The 20,867-nt window shown below is 43.9% G+C and overlaps 1 protein-coding gene across 1 annotated transcript in view; it reads right to left on the bottom strand.

The window, feature by feature from the left end:
• PDIA5 (protein disulfide isomerase family A member 5) overlaps positions 1-20,551 on the bottom strand; it is a 102,089-nt gene extending 81,538 nt beyond the window's left edge. The window contains exons 1-3 of the mRNA XM_055718481.1: positions 20,407-20,551; positions 8,632-8,758; positions 5,377-5,464 (exon numbers count right to left, since the gene is read on the bottom strand). Of these exons, the coding sequence (XP_055574456.1) occupies positions 5,377-5,464; positions 8,632-8,758; positions 20,407-20,484 (293 nt within the window). The 5' untranslated portion in view covers positions 20,485-20,551. The remainder of the gene's footprint in view (positions 1-5,376; positions 5,465-8,631; positions 8,759-20,406) is intronic.
• Between the last annotated feature and the right edge of the window lie 316 nt (positions 20,552-20,867).

Here is a 20,867-nt window from a genome sequence, read left to right as displayed (position 1 = left end):
CATAGCCTTGAAAGGGCCGCTTTACCAGCCAAACTACGGTCTTACCTTATGCTAAGTGTCATGGGATTGAAACAATAACAAGTAATAATTGGGGATGGGGACTACAAGAACGATGCGCCGGACAAACAAAAGGAACTACAAGAATGACACAATAAAAGCAGAAAAAGTGGGACTAAAACCAACCGATAATTAGTCAGACATTTTAACCAGATGGCATTTCCTCTTCTAGCAGTCTGATGTGCTAAAGCCAAGCACACGCGCTATGACAGCAGATGGAAATCACACAGCTTTGTTTATGTTTGGGACCTACAGTAAAGGGAACCATGCAAGTTTGAGCAAAGAATAGTCAGCTAGAGCCAAAGAAATGGATGCTTTCTTGAAAATAATGAGTCCACAATTGGGCAGGAGTTACAGTCATCAAAAAATTCAAGACAATTCAGTAACAGGAAACCCCAGAAGCGTTCACTAAATCACATTCAGGATGGAAAGGGCTAGTTTCAACCTCTTCTGCCACCTCCTCAAAGCTGCACCTGGCCACAATGCATCTTACAATCTGCCAAACATTTTCTTCTCTTCAACAAAGCCAATTCACTTTCTTTCCACTTCACCCAAATTAGTTACACTCTTCCAAGTAACATCAGTCCTTGGTCACCCCATCATCTATCACAAAACCTACTCAAGAAGGCTACAGCGTAACTTTATTATTCTTCAAATCCAGATCTTGGGGCACCACCAAGTGGGACTGGAGCTTTCTCTGCTTTGAAGACAAGCAAGAAAAATTTTGTCTTTCACTCAAGCAGTAATTCCATCTTACTGTGTCCCCAAGCACATCTTGTACCTTTTACTTGCCACCACAACGCTTTGTCAAGAGTTTTATTTTTCACAAAACTCCTCTTTTACTTGACCACATCAATGCTTACCTCCAGTTGTACTACACCTCCGAAGATGGAGATTCTGGGAGATGAGGGGGAACACAGAGGCTCTGCAGCACGCACAGCAGCTATCCCCCGCCTATGTAGCACGCACCAGCTCCACTGCACCCCAACCTGCTGTTACACTTAGCAGCTGCCAGACTGAGATCGCAGAAAAGAACACATTTCCTTTTCTGTAGACATCTTAAGCTTTCAACTCCCTATGAAGCCCCGCAATTTTCAAAATTCCTATCAGCCTCTACTAAAAATAATTCAATAAACAGCCCAGCATTCACTCTTACTGGTTACATGCCCGTCCCAACAGTATCTGAACGTACTAAATGAAGAGCACTCATTCATGCTGCTGTAGCATTTTTCCTTTCAAACTTCTCTGAACTCTCTTACGAACATTGACTAATGAATCAGACAATATTTACCCAGTTGCCTGGAAAATAGATACACCTCTTTTAACAGCACAAAATAACAAGTGAATCATTTACAGAGCCAGAAACTGAAGCTGGGACACTCAGCTCCTATTAACATGGCATCTCCCCAAACCCAGGTCCCAAAACACTTGCTCATAAGACAACTGATCCATCTCTCCAGGACACACTGAAGATTTGCCAACCCACAATGCTACACTCTATCCCTGATACGTGCATCTTACTAGGCATGATTTATTCAATATTCTGTTGTCTCTCACACCATCACTCATTCAGTATCAAACACCTCAGCAAGGTCTTTCCAATTAAAACATGGAAAGGCTAAAATAAAACGTGTTTTTGTCACATCGTTTGTTAGTCTTTTATTCACAATTGAAAGAGCTTCATGTTTAATTGTCTACAGAACTACAATCACTATCTCCGCACACAGGAGCAAGCAGCGACCACTTCAATGCTGCAAGCAATTCTTGTGCTGCCCCTTAATCTCTAGAAGGCGGCACCTATCTGCTTGCACAATCTGATTGAAATCTCCCATGTATGAGGACGTTATCAGCAATACTGCACGCAGAGGCATCCTTGGGTGTGTTGTGGTGAGCTTGGTCCTACTCCAGCATGGCATTTAAGGCAAGTGAGCCTAACTGTGCAGGAAGGCAGGTACCTGGCACTTCCCAGTCCTACATCTCCTAAGCCACTCTGGTGACCTCTGCTATCCTGCCTCAAAAGTGACTAAGTGGCAACCCCCTCTACTCCATACTAACCATCTCAGCAAGAAACCAAGTGTTTCCCCACATCATGCTGAAAAACTAACCTCCGTGGTCTCCCGAAAGCACTCAACCTGGAACTGAAACCTCAAGTCTAACCTCCGTCTCATACCACAGACCCAACAAAAGCTAAGGCCAAGGAGCACGGCTTCCACGTAAGCCAGCAATTCAGGCAGCCTGCCTCCCGCCACAAACCTGAATACTCCCCTCTGCTGCATGAAATACAGAACATGCTGCCAAGACTTACGTACATTCTTGCTTTCTCCCAAAAATGAAGGGAAGGTGGAGAATGACACAGAAACAAAAAAAGCACCACCAATAAAGAAAAAGACTGCCATCATCACCACAGGGAAGCAGAGACACAAACCATAACTCTGCATGTATGCCAGCCTTGCCAATGCTTGGATCTGAAGACAAAGAAGTCCACTACAGCGGGATGTGAACAGCAAAGCCAAAATTCCCTGCTAAATATTGCTGCCAAACAAGCCATTTCTTGTCAGTATTTGTAAAACAAATTGAGCCTATGCTGTAAATATCCCTGCATCTGTGCTCTGTGCACTGTTTGTTTCGGCACGAAGACTTGCAAATAAGCTTCACGGCATACTTGCAGTGGGAGAACAGCTTGAACAACTCTGGTAGGACCCAGCTGTTCAGGCCCCAGAACTGGCCCTTTGTGACAGGTGACAACCAGCACTACCACGGCCTCCCTCAGACCATCACTGCAATGAGGTGGGCGGCAGTTTGCAGCCACCTGTATTCCAAAAGAAGAAATAAAAGCAATAAGGAAAGAAATCTTTCAAGGAAAAAAAAATAATTCAAGGTTACCTCAACACTACGAGATTGATTTCACAATGCTTTAAAGGTTTAACAAGCAAATCAACCACAAAACTTGGTTCAGGCTCAAACTATTTCTTTGTGTTTGGGTTTTTTTGCATGCATCAAGATGTCCTTTGCCACAAGCTAGTCTTCCAGCTCACCTTGCCGCATGAGGCAGTTCACTAACTGTTATGATACCCCTCTGCAGGAAGGAGGAATAGAAGAGACATCTCTGACAGACACCCAGCTACAGCTGGACAGGACATCTATTTTTCCCAGGTTCTTCTCAAGCGAGTGATGTGAAAGGAAGCGCTGCTCAACCCTCAAAGAGAATTAGAGCTACTGCCATGTTACAGCACCCTGTTCACTGCCTGTCACTCAGCAAGTGGCAATCTGATTATCATATTACTGGCATCAAAGCAAATTCTGGGAACCTACAAATCTCTTCCTAGGTCTCCCAAACTCTTACAGCATGACCTTCACCAGGCTGCTTCACTATCTGGGAACAAGCCACCTTTCATTACAAATGGAAAGCTTAACTTAAATAATTTCCCCACAATGGTCAGAGGAAAGGCACTGCAAGTACCAAGCTTCCTGTGAAATGCATTAAAGCACTACCTGGAAAAGACTTTAAAATACATTTCTTGCAAGTAACTTCTATAAAAAAAGTTTGGTTTAAATGACAACATTTGGAAAGCGAGAGCGTATTACGTTTTGATGCATTGAAGTTTATTCTACAGCAAAACTGAACAACACACTTCCCTCCCCATCACTATCACTTACAAACTCAGGAGCAGAGACTGACCCTTTGAACTAAGTGCCAGGACTTCTCTGGATTTGAAAACCAAAACCTAAACACTGAATCTTTCCTTCTCAAACCCAGAATTAAATAAATCCTGGAGATGGTTATTGCTTAGTTGTATTATAGCAGCACTTTGAAGGCCCAGATGAACAGCCTTATCATTCCAGCAGTCGTACACATGTGCCAGGTGTACACACACATGGTAAGCGTTAAGTCCTCCAACACAGAGGTAGCCTTAAAACTAAAGGGAAACAGAAAACAAAAAGGCAGCGGCCACTGCACAATCACAAATAAAGCCAATTAGAAACTAAAGCTAAGAAGGCTGGTCCAGTAACCTATTTGCTAGCCATCATTACTGACAATCAAAAATTGTTTATCAGTGCTTCCGTTAGAAGAGGAAACAGGATTTCAGAGCTACACCAGATCTCCATGCAACCTTCTCCTCATCACAGTCAATCAACTTATTTGCTAGCTTTTCAGCAGGTGGGAAGTGGTACAGGCTTCAATGATCTCTGAGGAGCAGTCCTGCTTTCTGTCAACAGATGACTTGGAACACTGTCCCCATCAGCTGGGCAGAGATGAAAGTGTCTGTGGATTTGGATGAGCCCAGCAGAATGCAAACAGAAGGCAGAAGCATAGGACTCACAGGACTCCACGGGAGGGACACCTGCTTGTCCTTGGGGGACAGCAAGACAGGTTAAACAGTAACACAAGCACATTAACTTTGATTTACCAATGACTTATTCCAAGTCACTGCTTGATGGATGAAGGTTGGTTTCAAAAGTAAAATTATAAGGGAGCCACATGATTTTCAGAGATGACTTAGATTTGTGTGAAGAAATTGTACGTTGTGCACAATGGTAATCCACCCAAACATACAGGTAGGCAGCAAGAAGATGTTCCCTTGCATCCCAAGAAGGGGAATTTGCCATCTGCAGGCAAAGCTCTCAAAGCTGCAGAGGCACACTATGATACACAAGCTAAAACCACAAGCAACACGCTATTGAGAGGAATCAGTGGAAGCTTTCACATCTGCAAACCAGCAAATACACACCTGTTCATTCCTCACCACACAAGCAGCCACTTAGGAAACCAAGTTTCCCTGCCTTCAGGTTAAGAATTGCCACAAACCTATACAGGGATAGAGGAAGTTCTTTAAAAGAAAGCACACTTTGCTGAGAAACACAAATGGGTGGATGCTTCAAAAGCAAGCGAACGGCCCTACTGCTCATGCAACATTTGCTGTCAGAGCAGAATTGCACTGCCCTCAAGCTGAGGCACAACATGTGGGATCCCTCCTCCCCTGGCTTGTGAGAAAGCCAGAACACAGTTTCCATGCTACATGCCCCCCACAAAAGGCAATGTTAGCTGGGATCTCCAGCTTCAGGCTGAAAAACATGCTGTCAAAGAACTGACCACAGCCATAATGAAAAAAATTATTCTCCATCATTGGTCCAAAGAAAGAGAGGATGGTAAGATGTAGGCTCCCTACAGCTATGAAGAAACTGCATGAAATGATGTAGATTCAGTTACAGACAGAAAGTTTCAGAGCCATCAAAAAAGCTAAGTCAGCAATAAAAGCCAAAAAGGAAAGGTGGGGGGGGAGGGAGAGAGAGAGAAAAGAAAAACAGTGTGACACATACCCACAGTCTATCCAGCTTATAGTACCTCGTCCTTTCACCTCCTGGGCCACACTGGACAGTAACCTGAGTGAGCTTTCTGCAGCAGCCGCTGGAAAGCAAAATAAAATAACAATAAAAATAAATCAACAACAGCATTATTATTCCACATAGAAAAACACAATGGTGCATTCCTTTATTCTGAAGCACTGGAAGAACATTTTGTCTAATTTGAAGAAACCAGTATGAGAGGGATCAGTAAAATCTTCTGTAAACTAGAAGGAATGCTGGCTGCAGCTGAAGTTGGATGGCTCCTTCCCTCCACCCCCCTTAAACAACACACTGAAATTCATACCTCCAGGCATGCTCCCCCTGACCTACATTTATGGAGCTATACTGTACCCTCTCCTGCAAACCGGTATCCATCCCAACACCATCTTCTTCCTGTGGCTGCACATGAACCAGTTTGTACCATTGCCTGCTACTTAGAGCAACTTCATTTAGAACCTTCATCAGCTATAAGGGCAAGTCATTCAGCATCTCTGCCTGCCTCAATTCTATCCCTGCCATACACAGAAAATAACATACTGTTATTCTCATAACAACGCTGACAGATACCCAAACCAACAGGCTGAGGAGCTCAAAACTATTAGCAGAAAGTACCCAGAAAAGAACCCAGAAAGTTCCTTCCACAAACTGCCTGTATTATAAACGCCCAACTAAGATTTTTATAATGCCATGCTACATGTGTAGATTCTGCAAAACACTTCCATTACAAAAGTCTTATAAATGGTAACACAGAAGAAAAATGTGACCTCTTGTCACATTTTGTCTGGGGAGAGAAAAACATAGAGGTTCAAGCAAGTATCAGTTCCCCCCAAAAAACTAACAGAAACAGTTTCCTGCCCCAATAAAGCAGAAACCCAGAACCTCTTCCAGATCCATTTCAACTGCTGCTGCTCCACAACTACTTCAACTAATTCAATATAAGAACAACTATATTGGGTCAGACTGAATGCTTGTGTAGACCAGTATCTTGTCCCCAACATTTGAGAGTGAACGCCTATATAGGTCAGAGTAGACAAGTAGAGTCAGTGGGTAGTGACAGCCTCCTCAATCTCCAAACCTCCACATTTTTTATCTTAATCTCCTGAGCCAGAAACAGCTTCTTTGTATTCAACAGCCTTTGCTTGGGCCTGATGCCATCGGAGATGTCAGCCCACACACATTACCTCTCAAGAAACTCTCCTACTCCCAATACCGATAACATACAACTCCCACCTCTCTCCAGCAAAGGGACATAGATACGTGGGGGAATTCTTTGCGCGTACTTAACAGTGGAACAGTCTGACAAACACCCTTTAAAAAATAAGCATTCAGGATAGGACAGAAGACTCACAAGCTGAGCAGCCCTGGCAGGATACCCAAGCCGGTAGGGTGAACTAAACATCTACAAATGAGGACATCTCCTGAAGCCAATGAATTTTCTGCATGAGACAGCTGAGCAAAACTAGATGAGTATTTCTGAGAAGCAAAGCCTTTGTTCAAGCAGTACCACTGGATACTGGGCAACATCTCAGCTGGGGGACGTATATCTGGGATTAGAATTGCACCTAGACATCCCTCCTTTTTCCCCTCCCCTCCCCTCTTTCTGGGTGACAGGCAAGGTATTTCTAATTGTGCAAGGATCATTGTTCTAGGAAGAAACACTAATCCCACAATCAGCTCTGCATGCAATGCTTTAGACTGCCAAAACCAACCAATTAAATAATAAAAACAGAAAAAAGAAATCTCCACAACATGGCTTTTTGAACAATGCCCATAGGGCAAAATTTACTTGATGAGTGTCAGAGCTGAAGTGTTCTGGTTGTGCTGCTAAAAATGAAAGCAACCACCACTTAAAATATTAAGCATAAAAAGAAAATTTTCCCTTTAAAAAGCTGAATAATACAGATGTCTTTTTTCTCTAAAGCGTTCCTTTCAAAATCAAAAAGCGTTAGAAATTCTTTTATGACTTTCACTTTGAACCTGTTCCTACAAAACCATTTGGCCAAATTCAGGCGCTCAAAATTCCCCACTACAGCAAAACACAAATATTTTAACAAAAATTAAGTCATATATATAATTTTAACTGTTTCAGAATAAGCATACCTTTAGGAAACAAAATTAATTATACCAACACCTGTACATTTTTTTCTGCAAAATTCTCTGATACTGGGGGGGAAGGCTATTGGGTCACTATATACTGCTCCAATCTGCCACATTATAAACACAGAGCAATTCTATCAACACCATTGTGTTTAACTGAGATTAAAACCTTTGCAACAGGTCAGAAAAGGAGGACCCAACCCCCAAACAAAGCATTACCTTGTATTGCTTGCCTGCAGGAAGGAAAAGTGGCAAGAAAACCAATACAACACTAAGGAAAACTATCTTAGTAACACATTTTACTTCTTGCTGTCCCATGACTTCCACAACCACAACAGCATTCTGCATTTGTGTATGGAACTTAAAGATTGTTCCTTCCTTTTACATGGTGTCACACACAACAACACACCAAAACAAACAAGGCAAAGGTGAAAAGGTACAGCATGAGCAGAACACAGCAAAAGGAAAAGCACACAGATGGGTAAAAGCAAGAGTGAACAGCCAGAAAGGAGAGCGTGAATGAGAGAAGACAGCAAAGATATTCAAGAGGACAGGTGGCATGATGTGAAATGAAACATTTCTGCCTCTTACACAAGCAGCTCGGGATTTATTTTTATATTTTGTTAATTAAAGTTGAAAGACAACCATGGGACACTCAAAGCTGTCAGAAGCAAAGATGGACTGATTTCAGTACTAAAACTATTCATTAAGCCTTTCAGTGTCACCAGGAAATTGAAACTTGCAAACTACTATGAAAAACACACCAGAAAGTTCTAGCCAATAGCTGTTACAAGCAGCCAATTCTGGAGATAAAGCCAGAGCAAAGTACATTTTTGCCAGTGTGACAGAACAATTAGAAGACCAAATTAAGAAGGCTCCAATCTTGAAACATCACGAGCCTGAGTTAGAACAACGGGCACCAGTCCTGAAGAAGGCCTTGTAGTCATGTAGAAGCACCTTGCAGTCACATAAGGCAACACCGAACAGGGAGCAAGTAAGTAAGTGCAAAAAGCTTACTCATCTGAGCATGTACACGGGTAACTGAAGATACACACAGACGTTCAAACACACACGACTTGTTGGACATGAAGAGCTGTGATGTCAAAAAAAGAAATAAAAAGGAGGACTTACCAGATTTGGAATAGAGCACTAATACATTATTCCGTGTCCTGAGAAGCTTCTTAAAATCCTTGTGGTCACTTATTTTTTCTATGAGTGGAGACAGCTTCAACGAGCACACAAACACTGGCAAGAATACCTACAGAAACACAAAGCCAGAAACATTAGTAACATGCTGAGAAACAAAACACAAACTGCTTTTGAAATTGCTTTGACCGTTTTCCACAACCTTGAGACACACTGCCTTACATAAACTACTGTGTCAATTTAATCAACAAAAGCCAAAAAAACCCAAAGCCACACACATGACTTTTTTTGAACTGGACCAAAACCACTTCCAGCAAGCATCCTTAATTGGAGAGATGAGATAAACACAACATCAAGAAATATGGGTTTAGTTAAGAAGCCATCCCCTCCTAAAGGTTTGTTCCCTAGTCAGATAATCAGATAAAAATTCTTATGTAAATTTAATATACTGTAACAAGAGCAGCAGTGAACTACCACTTTGAGAGCACTCTTGTCCCAGATCTCAGAATACACTGCAAACGCAATCAAGTACTTTGATATCCCACAGAAGATAGCAGGAGCCAGGAAGTTAAAATAACTGACCCACACTGACACAGAGCAGATGAAGGAAACTAAAACAGAATTTGCAAGTAATCAGCATCTGCATTACCGCACTAACCACAACCCTCTCCCACCTGCTCTTCCAAAGCGGAGCAGGGCTTATGTTTCACCGTGGCCATACCGTACCTCACACACACACACCAGTGCCTTTGCCACAAGACCAAGTTTGACTTTCATTGGCCACATGGAAGGCATGGCATTTAATTTCTCTGCATCTCTGTTCTGTTTCTATGCAAAGAAATTACTTTCTTGTTACATCTTTTGGTCTACTTAAATCATGACCGCTCCAGAGTCTGTCTTTTATCCTAAAGTAAAACTCCTATCAAAATATGACCATAAGCTCAGCTGGGGCCTCTACTGCTCATTTGTACTGCAGTAATCTTCAATAATAATAATAATAATCTTTATCGATCAGGCTATTTGCCTCCCTTCTGCACTGTACTGAATTCACACTAATGGAATGATTATGGGAAGCTCAGCTGGAGAAATTATCTAGTTTAGATTCACCTTACAGTAAAACCTTAAAACTTAATTGCTTGGCTAAAAGCTTTAGCTCATTTGCCTAACACACATGAGATTCAATGTTTTCTTAATTACAGAACTGATTTTGATCATGTCTCTCTCCAAGTGGGCTGGAAAATGTGTCCAGAGTGGATGTGAAGTAGTAAGAGGCTGTTGTTCTTACATCCCTTGTATTACAGATTGCAGTATTCAAAACAAGGCACTAAGCCAATCAAAGCCAGAACAGGCAGCCCCAGGCACTACAACTCCATTACAAATTCAGCTATTTGCAAACACCACGTCACTGAGGCACAGAAACAAAACCTGCACCTATGAAACATACTTTGTAAGTGCCGGAAGTTTTTACATGTGGAAAGGGGAGTAGGAGTTTTGGGATGCATGAGGGAGAGAGAAGAAGCTGAGCTGAAATGGAGGTCATCGTCAAAACAATCCCATGACGTGGTCAGGAATTTAAAGTTACAAGAAGATGCACCTACAACATAGAGTACTAATGCAAGACAGGCTGTACAGGCTTAGAGCAAACAAGCTATCCCAGTCCACAGGCAGGATTCCCACACCTAACCCTGCTGACGAGATGGAACAACTGTGAGAAGGGAAAAAGCACATTTGCAAGTCAGTTCTACCTTCAGCATAAATGTCCTTGATGCTTTAATTTGACCGACAGACTCACATTCTTCTAAACCCAGATGTCCAGAGCTCAGCCTTCCTACTTCAGGCTGATGTATATGAATCATTTGTATATTTTCTGAGCTAAATACATGGTGTTGCCAATCAAAGTAGACAAATATAGTCATGCTAAGTGAGGTGACAAAGATATGCAAATTCCTGCTCAAAACTCATCACAATCAAGAGGCTATACAGGAGGGATTAATCTAACATTGACTTATGAGCAGATCTCTTTAATCCTAAATATTTTTTACAAAACTTTTTCCTTCACCTCATTTTTTGTAACTATCCAAGTGTCTTGAAGTTTTATTTATGCCTTGAGTTACAGAAGACTAAAACCAAACTTTACGGCAACTAAGGCTGAAAACAGGGGTGCGGGGGGGAAGTAAAACTACAGGTTGCTACTTTGATTTGGAAAACTGGATTCAATTAAGGATATTCTAGTCTATGAAATCACTGCCAAAAAGAAATAACTGGACTAAAAAAGCCACAAAGGCCACTTTCAACGTAACACCAAACAGTATGATGAACTTTAAAGCATCTGTACAGTTTTACTGATAGCTCGGAAATACATGTATTTCACATGATTTCCAGATGGAAAGGCTGTCTAGCCAATTTCAATGAGTTTTCTTCTTCTCTCCCTTCCCATAATGGCAGAGCTATAAACCCCTTGAAAAACTGGATTCTGGAAACAGCGATAGCTTTAACTACTGCCTTGTCAGTGTTGCCACTAACAGAAGACGTGCTGCGCTGGTGGACCAGCAGGCACTTGGAGGGCAAAGCATGTCACATTGCACCTATCTACTGCTACTTTGCCCAATTCCTCCCCAGGTATCAAATCAATACATGTTACTCATTTTCCCGCAGTTTTACTACAGCAGCTCCCTCTGATCCTATGGTTTAGACCAAAACCCACTGGGAAAGGCACTGTGTGTACAAGCACACCAGTCAGCCCTGCTGACTAAATCGTCATCTCCCTTTAATTAAGATTAATGTTGCAGCCTTCCCTGGTTATAAAACCCAAAAGGTCCAAGCTGAAGGCATCAAGCTGGAAAGAAACACCCTGCCTGCATATCTAAAGGCAGTCACAGCAATACTGGGAGGTTATCGGCTGAACAGGAAAGCTCACCACCTCCCAAATAGCCATTTGCGCTACATGGTGTTTGCAAACTGATAAGAATTAAGTAGTTCCATGCTCTCCATCTTTTCCCTGCTGAAATTAAAGAGTAAATGAGAGGCAGGTTTACTGTTAAACCTCCTGAAGAACCTCTGCCTTCACTACCAGCTCCACCGAAGGCAAGTGATGCCAAGCGGTTGTTTTCACCCAATGCTAGTCCAGGCACAGGGCTGCTTTGCCCTGCTCCAGAGCCAATGCAGTGATGACCCCATCAGTGGCCACAGCCTCACCAGGGCTACAGCCACTAGTGCTAGCAACAGCATGAAATCAAGAGGATGGAAAAAAGACAGTCCTGTGGAAGCAGTTACACACCACTCTTCTTCAGAGAAAACCAGGCTCCTATTCCTCCACAGCCCACAGGCAAAGCAGCTGCAAAGATTGAAGCTCATTTGCATGTACTGTGCTATATGGCTTTAATTGTGATACACGACTCAGGTAGATTTACTCTAGACATTTTGCAGGAGAGCTAGTCAGCCAGGCACTGCCCGATGAAGCATGCTGCTTCTTGTTTAAATCCAGGGCACAAGAGGAGATGAGCTTACATTAAAAAAAGAAAAGGTCAAGAAAGGTGACAGTCCCTCCTGGTCAGGAAGCTTCTTTTCATACGCCTCAGGAAGTGCTACATTCACACATATGGAACTCTATAAATAAGAAACAAGCTAAACTCTCTTGTCACTCGAGCATCCTAAAACTTTAAAATGTATTCATAACCACCACTGAAAAGTTAAGATAACACTCGATTTTCCTCAAGAAGCTGCCAGCCTCAGTACCCATTGAAGTAGAAGGTGTATTAGAACCGACACATGCAACATCTGTGCCACTCCTGCCCTGTGACAGTTATGCTGACAAGGGATCACAATAAAACTGAGTGAAGGTCTATTTCATTTTATGCTGTGCTTGCACAGTGCCTAGCATAAGGAGTCCTCATCCATGGTTGGCTCGGTGAGCTGGAACCAACACAACAGTCACCTGGTATTCTTGGATGTAAGAAACTTTGGTGCAGACCGTCAGAAAAAGGCAGACTACACGCAGCAGACTATGAAATGCAAATCTGGTAGCAGTTCTAGTCTGCAGATTTTCCCCAGCTCAAGATCTCAGTCTGAATTTATTTTCACAGGATTTTTTTATGGTTTAGGTCGCACATCAGTCGTGTGATGGTAGTGTCTGATCTAAGATGCATGAAGGATTCTCAAGTAAAACATAAGCAAACCCAAACCCTCAAGACAGTAAATTCAAAACTGCTGAGAGACACTGCTATTCAAGTACAAGGTACAAAAACACATGGGCTCCAGCTCTGCCTCTGCTCTTCAAATCAAAGTATGTATTTAAACATATAATCTTGCAAGCAAGGTGGAAGAAGTCTGATCAGTCAAAAAGGTTTAATTTTCCTTTCCCCGCCCCACTTACAGCAATCCCTGGCAGAGCTGCTGAATGTAAGTGTTAAAGAGCAGCGAAACACTCCTGAACCCCACTCCCTTAGAACCGGTACCCAATAAACATCTGAGCTTTCAGAAACCCAGAGGCATAGAGAGTTACAGGCAAATAACTTACTACTAATTATACTTCCAGGACTGACACTATTAAAAAATGTGGTCACCCCTCAGGCTGTGTTTTCTCAAAATCACCAAGCATCTGAGAAATCAGAGTTTATTTCTCAAGTTTTTACTCTTCTCCGAATCTCATTTCGGAATGAAAAACAGGGAATATCTTTCAAGCAGCCACAAGAATGTATTTTCATATTTTACATTTATTATTCAAATTAAATGTGATAAATGCTTAACCGCTGTTCCCACAGAACCCAGTTCAATTTATGAGTTGTTCCCCACAAAAGCTTTGTGACAGCATGGTCTTCTGCTAAGGATAAGCAGCATGTCTAGAGAATAATTTTTTTATTTATTTATTTTAAATCAAGGGCAACGAAAACACACGGTTTTTAAAAACAAGAAAATGCAAATCAGAATTAAATAAGGAAGAACTATCAGAGGAGTAGCACTGTACACTGGACAGAAAAAGCATTTCCTATTTCACCTATTTCCATCTCAAGAAAATAAAAAAAATATATTTCCCTGGACACAAATTATGCATTAAATATATAAATGGATACGTGGCTGAAACAGTGTTTAGGTGCCTGAATCCATATGCCAACATTGACTTTTTTATGCACACACTAACACTTACATGTATAATTAGGTAGACAATTTGTACAGTATTCGTCGAGAATAGCTAGGGCTGACATGAACAACGCTGATTCTAGCGCAACTGGTGCTTTGCAGGGACACAGTCTTCCATTCAACCACAATTTCAAAAGCCTATTTTTCCAGCAAGACATTGACTTTGATTTCTGTCTTAGCTTAACCACCCACTGATGTCATTCTCATTTGGGGACAACAGCACTCAACCCACTGTAAATATGATCAATGAGCAGGGTCCTGTACATATGAAACAGATTGTGCCTGACAAGGCATTTTATGGGAATCTAGCTGAAGAGCAAGCCTGCCTCAAAGTTCCAAGCAATAATGGAGATGACTGAGTTTAATTTCATAATTAATTTCTTTAGGAGGGGAGTCGTTCACATTCTAAACAGGGGTCTCCTCTGCTACATTAACACGGGGGACTGGGGAACAGGCAAGAAATTCCAAGAACAAGACCCGATCTCACCTTCCCTTTCCTACTCAGCTCCCAAAATGAACCCTGTGGTGAAGCATGCATTTAACTTCAGAAGGTAGTTTTGAAGCAATACCTCTGTACTGCAGTGGTGGAGGTTTGTAGGCTCCTGGGGTGCAGGCAGTATGTGTGTACTGAAAATACCAGGTCTAAGTCATCTCCAGGCAAGTGCAAGAGAGAAACTGATCTGTTGCTCCCTCCCTCCCCCCCTCCCCCCCCCCCCCAATTTGTTCTCGCTTGAAAATACAAGATGTTAAAATCCAAACCCCTCTTGTTTACAACAATCACAGTTTGACTGCAGATGTTTTATCTTCCTTGTTCATCATACAAACCACTCTTGACCTTGTGCAGTAATTGCTTGCTTTTCACTCACAAGCCCTCCCTCTGCTGCTATTTACATTCAGGGTTGTGCTGCTTTGATCACTGAGCCATTTGTAACAAATGCCTTCCAAGATGGATAGTGATAACTAGGACAGTCCCCTGTTTTCATTCATGATGAATATCCAAAATAGCTGTAGAAATGTTTTAATCAAATCGGATGAGGGGAGACAGGTTATCTCTGTTATCCAAAGGTACCTCAAGGAAGCCCGCTAAGAATTTATTATTCGAATGAGTAGGGAAGAGAAAGGGTAGCACTTGGGTCTCAGACGTCAGGCATCAGAACTGAAGTAGCCCCTGCAATCCCACAGGGGCTACAAAACCATCTCCCAACCACACCTGCAGGGGTTCCCAAACTGCAGCCTGCTGAGGACCCCCAGCACACAGGCTGACATTATCTGCAACCGATCCAAAAGCCATCTACAGGCTCAGTAGGGAGTGGTGACTCCTATGCCTACAGCAGCACGGGATGACCAGGTGAGAGGCGCTCCAGCAGACACGCTGGAAGATCAGTAACTTCTGCTTTGGAAGACTGACAGCATCAGAAAAAAACACGCTTTGTCTAACAGATTACATTTGCAGATACTCCCATCGGACACTTCTTGTGTTTTATTTATTTCCCGTGCACTCTGAGGAAGAGCACACTCTTACTCCGATTACAACACAGATCAATTAACTCCCACCTCAAGCCATTCAAGGAATAAAAAAAATCCCAAGCACTGCTGACATTTTATTGTGGTAGGTCACATCTGCAAGAGGCAAGTGTCATATCTTCTTTTGTTCACAATGAAAGGCAAATTAAAATCCTGACACCATGTCTTGGTATTCTTTAACTTGGGCTGAAGAATGCTACAAATAAGGCATTCCGCTTAACACAGTGTTTGCTATGTTCACTTTCCAAATGTAGAAGATAGCAAAAAATACCATGGAGACGTCAAGATATGACTAGACTACTGTTCATATTGTTCTTAAATGCTGGGTTTTAAGGAACATAAGCTACAGGCATAAAGTCTGTACTAAAGGTTGTTCTTAAGGGCCCTGTGCAGACAATTAATTGTATGGTTTATCACTGGTTTTCAAATGCTTAGTGAAGGAAAACCTGTGCAACTATTTACTAATTAACAACTAACTGTAATAGGGTCCATTACTAATGCTGACAAAGAACTTTCTCCTATGAATGTGAAGCTTGCTTTCTCCACACCAGGCATTGGTGAGATGTATGTTAAACAAGCTGTTGATGAAATAATGTTTCAGATTTCACTTCTGAACAAGCACGTTTGGATCACTTCAGATGCTAAGGGCATGAGCAAAGCATTGCCACATAATCCCCCACTAAAAACTGGGTTTTGAAGAAGTTTAAAGAAGTATCACCTACTCAAGAAGCACATAGGAGATGCTATAAAAAGATGACAAAACCACTATTAAAGGGACTTACAAAGAAGAGACGGCAAAAAATGACACCTGAAAATCCTTAGCTCTTTCTTTATATGGCACTTGTTATCTTCAAAGCATTGCACAAATATTAACTAATTAATCCTCACATTTTTCTGCCAGGTGATAGGAGATGAAGCTTAATTTAAATAGTTGAGTAAGATTCACATAGAATGGAAACTATCTGCAAGAGGCAAAAGGGAGGCAGCATCAGAGCATGCCGGCACACAGCTGATCCTAGAGCAGCACACTGCCACATGCTCATGGCGTGCTATCTCCCGAGAACTGAGGAGGGGGAGAGAAAGAGTCTATCTGCAGACACCCAGCAAATATGCTGTATGACTATAAACCCAAGGACATCATCAAGGCAGCCACAAGAGATTACCTTTGTCATCTGTGTTCTGCAAGCACACAAATCACAGTGCCCTCCACCAATGCTACCAACTACTCTCAGCTAGCAAAGTGCCAAACCTGAAGACCCACTTTACTATCACATTTTTCTGCCACTCACAAGCTCGAAATGGTGGCAGGATCAATATAAACCATAACTTACTTCCAAAGTGACCCTGTCCACATCAAGGAATTCAAGGCAATGCTAGTTTTTGTGATTCAGGTTGCAAATTGCATTGAGTTTTCCCATTCACAGACCTCCAAACACAACTCTGAAGAAAGGCGAGTCTCCTTACCTTCATTTTACTGAAATGAAGGAACTCAAGGAACCACCGCACCAACCAAAAAGCAAAAGAAATGGTCAACAGAACAAGCGCCTCTTCCACCACCAATTGCTCACAACACTGTGAACACACTCCCCTGGCTGAAAATGCTTCTGATGACCACACCATGCTTGTGGCAACACCCCAGGCCTTCTGAAAGGGTGCTTTGGCACAAAGCTAGTGGATTCAAAACACCACTCCATAAGAAACAGTTCAGTAACAAAACCAGTCCTGAAAGTCAAGGTTTGATTTGGGATAGGCATCTGACGAGACAGGGCACATGTTTCACAGATCCATACTTTGAAGAGGGAACAGATGCAGGAAATAGGAAGGGGGGCAGGGGAAGGCGGCAAGTAAGGAATTTGCCTCTGAAACACCCTGACTGCAGCACACCACCTCCCAAAGCAGCTCCTGTAGTACAAACAGTGACTGGATGGGAAGAGGCACTCCCAAATTCAAGCCCAAATGCCACCATGGGAAACAGCACCCGAGCACTGCAAAGAAGCAGCACTTGCACCTTGCCTGCAAACTCACCAGAGGCAAAGTCGCTGCTGCCACACTGCAGGGCCACCTGCAACACAGAGAGCTACACCCAAGCCCTCCCCACAGGCCTGGATTCACAAGGCCATGCTAGTGCTCACCGGTGCATTCCTGTGACATTACTGGGACTTGAGGAGCTGGCAGCCTGAAATATTCCTTTCAAGCCTGCCTTTGAAGGCACCGGGTTTGAATGGCACCAGGTCAAGAAGCCTGCTTTCCAATGGCTGTAGGTCGGTCAGACTCTCTTGACTCAGTTTCTCTGCCATTAAACCAACACTCAGAAGACAAAAGCGACCTTTGCCACACTGGCCTGATAACATTCATCAGTGTTTGCAAAGCAAACAGATCCCAGATGCACAGTCCTGTTGGAAGCAGTGGCTGGCCTCTGCCAAGGGGCAGGACAGTACCCCATACATCAGAGGAAATGCAAATCCACCTCAGTGTGAAACTCCTCCCCAATACCTTTAATAGTAAATACAGTCCTTTGGGCATGAAATATAGTCAACCACTTGACATACCAAGAAGAGAATTATCTCTGTAAAGCTAAGCCACAACTTCCCCACGACTCTTCGACTCACTCAAGAAATAAAACTACAGCAGGCAGAGATCACTGGGGTATCTTCCTCACATGTGTGTCATATTCGCAGTGATGCAGAACACCTTAACATCTTCCATTAGAAGATACTGAAGTGGCTTCTTCATCCAGCTTTGTAGTTTTCCTTTTACAAATGCAGGAAGTCTTACAGAGATAAGGATTTAAATTCTCAGAAGCCACCTCTAGATTTCGGGTCCTACTTTAAAAATGAGCCCTATTTTTCAGGAGCACTATGCATGCACAACTCTAGCTGCTGTCCCAGGTGCACTGCAAGCACTCAGCACTTCTAGGGGGAAAAAGAAGAAGAAATAAAAAAAAATCATGTTTCATTACATAAAAAAGGACGGATTGGAAGGAAAGACAATGTTCTCATAAACCTCTGTCCTACCAAGCAGCTGGCATTACCTTTGCTTTAACTTTACACACTGAGAACATCCAGATTTAACAGCCTCACTGACTTTGCAAACATTGACTCAAGAAAAATGTAAAAGCAGGTTTTGCAATGTCACAGCTGTAGGCTAGTTTTTTAATCCTGGTGTACAGCGAGCTACATATTTCAAGATGAAAAATCACACCTTTAAGTGCAAGATAATGCAAACTGTAAGAAATAATTTAAACTACTTGTACACAGCAAAGGGGAAAGAATTAGCTGAATCAACAGCTCAATGAAGGCATCTGCTCAGCATGCAGCATCACAGAGCAAACAAAATGCTGGGGCAAATTAAGAAGGGTAAGAGAGAATAATGTGAATAAATTATAATGGCTTCGTATAATTTCACCAACAACAGCAGGCCCACTCTGCTCATCTCAAAAAAAACAGCTCTGCAATACAAAAAGCCCAAAGAAGGGCAGCTAGGGTAGTTAAAACCAACAGATTCACATGAAAAAAGCTAGAAAAAAAAAAAGAATATTTTAATCTACAAGAAGTCACAACAAAACACTTACATTAACATAAAATGAATGTTAAAAAGTAAGGTAAGGTCTGACAGTCACAGTGGATATAGAAGGAAACCCACAAATAACTCCACGTGTTTATTTATTTTAAATGAAGGGAAAATTCAGTTCACTTGTAACTTCACTTGGTCCACAGTATATACTTAATCGAACAAATACACTGCCACAAGTATCATTGAGAAAAGTACTGCGTATATATTAAAGATGAGCCACAGGGTGAAAAAAAGTGTGCCACTTTAAGACCTATCCAACATTTTAGGAAGAGTTCAGCCTGACTTCAGTTTCACTTGAAATCAATAAATAAACTGCATAGCAGAGGTTTCTGCGCTTCTAGACCGAGCTTAGAAGAAAACAAAGCTTGTGCAGGATGCACAGCATTTCTTTTGTCCCTCCTCCTGACCGAGCTGATCATCGCTAGGCCCCTGCCCAGGGCAAAAGGCTACATCAGCTAGGGACGATGCCTTCGGTCCCACAATGGCAATTCTAATATTAGTACACAATAAGCATAGGGCAATTAGCAATTCCATACTTGATTTTTATGAATTACATAAGCACTTTGGTCATGCATTTCCAAATACATTTCAGACCACATGTGCATTACAAAAAATTAACGTAATTTTTCATTAATTATTAATTTCATTTGCCCAGACAGAAGAAAGAACTGTAGGTCAGGCCAATCAAGGAGCGCATTAAAGCATGCCTTCGCCATTCTTTTGTGCTATTTATGCTAAATTCTGTGCATAAAAAAAAAGAAAAATGAGACTTAAAAATATTTCTGTAAGTCAAAGGAGTCTCCCTGAGGTAAGTGGTGTTCTACTTAGCGTAATTTCAATGAAACAGACCCAGATCCTCCGGAACGCACAAAGATGGAGAGCACCACATCTGAGGGACACACCGGCAGGGGCGGCAGGGCTGTCCACGGGGGCCAGGGCTTGCCCACGGGGGCCAGGGCTTGCCCACGGGGGCCCGGGCTTGCCCACGGGGGCCCATGCCCGCGCACAGGTGCACAAAGCCGAACGAGGCAGCTTTGCTGCGGCAAAGCCACCGCCGAGGGAAGCCTCTGCCGCCGCGGCTCCGATTTTCACACAAAACTTACTCAGGCACGAAACGCCCGCCAGTTGGAGCCCCCGGGGCCGGTGTCGGCCGGGGGCTCCAGCCCGCAGCCGGCAGGGGAGACAACGCCGCCCGCCGGGGTGGGTTTTCCCTGCGTAGTTTTCTGAGAGACAGAGGGAAAAGGGAGGGAGGGAGGCAAGAAAGCAGCAGAGGGGCTGCACGCTGGGGAGAACACCGGGGAGGAGAGCTGCCGGTGCCCAGCCGTGCCGTGCCGAGCCCGCCCGGGCCGGCGGCTGGCGCTGCCAGCGGGACGCAGCCGCCGCGCCCAGCCCGAAGGGCCCGTCCCGCTCCCAACTTTCGCCCAACTCCGCCGGCCGCGCCGAGCGCCCGCCCCGGCCCGGGGAAGAGGGAGAGACACCCCGCACCCGCCGCCGCCGCCGCCTCGGGGCGCGGCCGCCGCCACTCACCGCCAGGCCAAGCAGCAGCAACGGCGGGAGCCGCCCCCGGCGCCGCGCCGCTCCCGCGCCCTGCCCCGGCACAGCCATCGCCGCCGCCGAGCCGGACCCGCTCCGGACCCGCCGCCGCTGCGGGCTGCTGCCACGTCTGGCGGCGCAGGCGCGCTCCGCCGCTACCGCCCGCCCGCGCGGCGGCATGACGGGGCTTGTAGTCCGCCCCGCGGCAGCGGGTGGCGGGAGGGTGCGGGGGCTCCCACGGCAACCGCAAACCGGAGCCCGCACACCGCAGCCGGCAGTGCCAAGGGAGAAGCAGGCTCCCTCCAAGCCGTTTCGGCCGTGATGAAAAAGAAAAACGTTCCAGCGCTTCTCCCCTCTGGTTGCGCTGGCCTCCCCATCGCGTAAGTTTTTCGCATCTCCGCCCCCCTCCCGGTGTGTGCCTTACCCTCGAGAGCCTTCTGGCAAATAACCGCCTC

Source organism: Falco cherrug, chromosome 8, assembly GCF_023634085.1.
Source record: "Falco cherrug isolate bFalChe1 chromosome 8, bFalChe1.pri, whole genome shotgun sequence".
Lineage (NCBI taxonomy): Eukaryota > Metazoa > Chordata > Aves > Falconiformes > Falconidae > Falco > Falco cherrug.
Note: the sequence above shows the minus strand (reverse complement) of the source record. Positions and strands in the feature narration are given on the sequence as shown.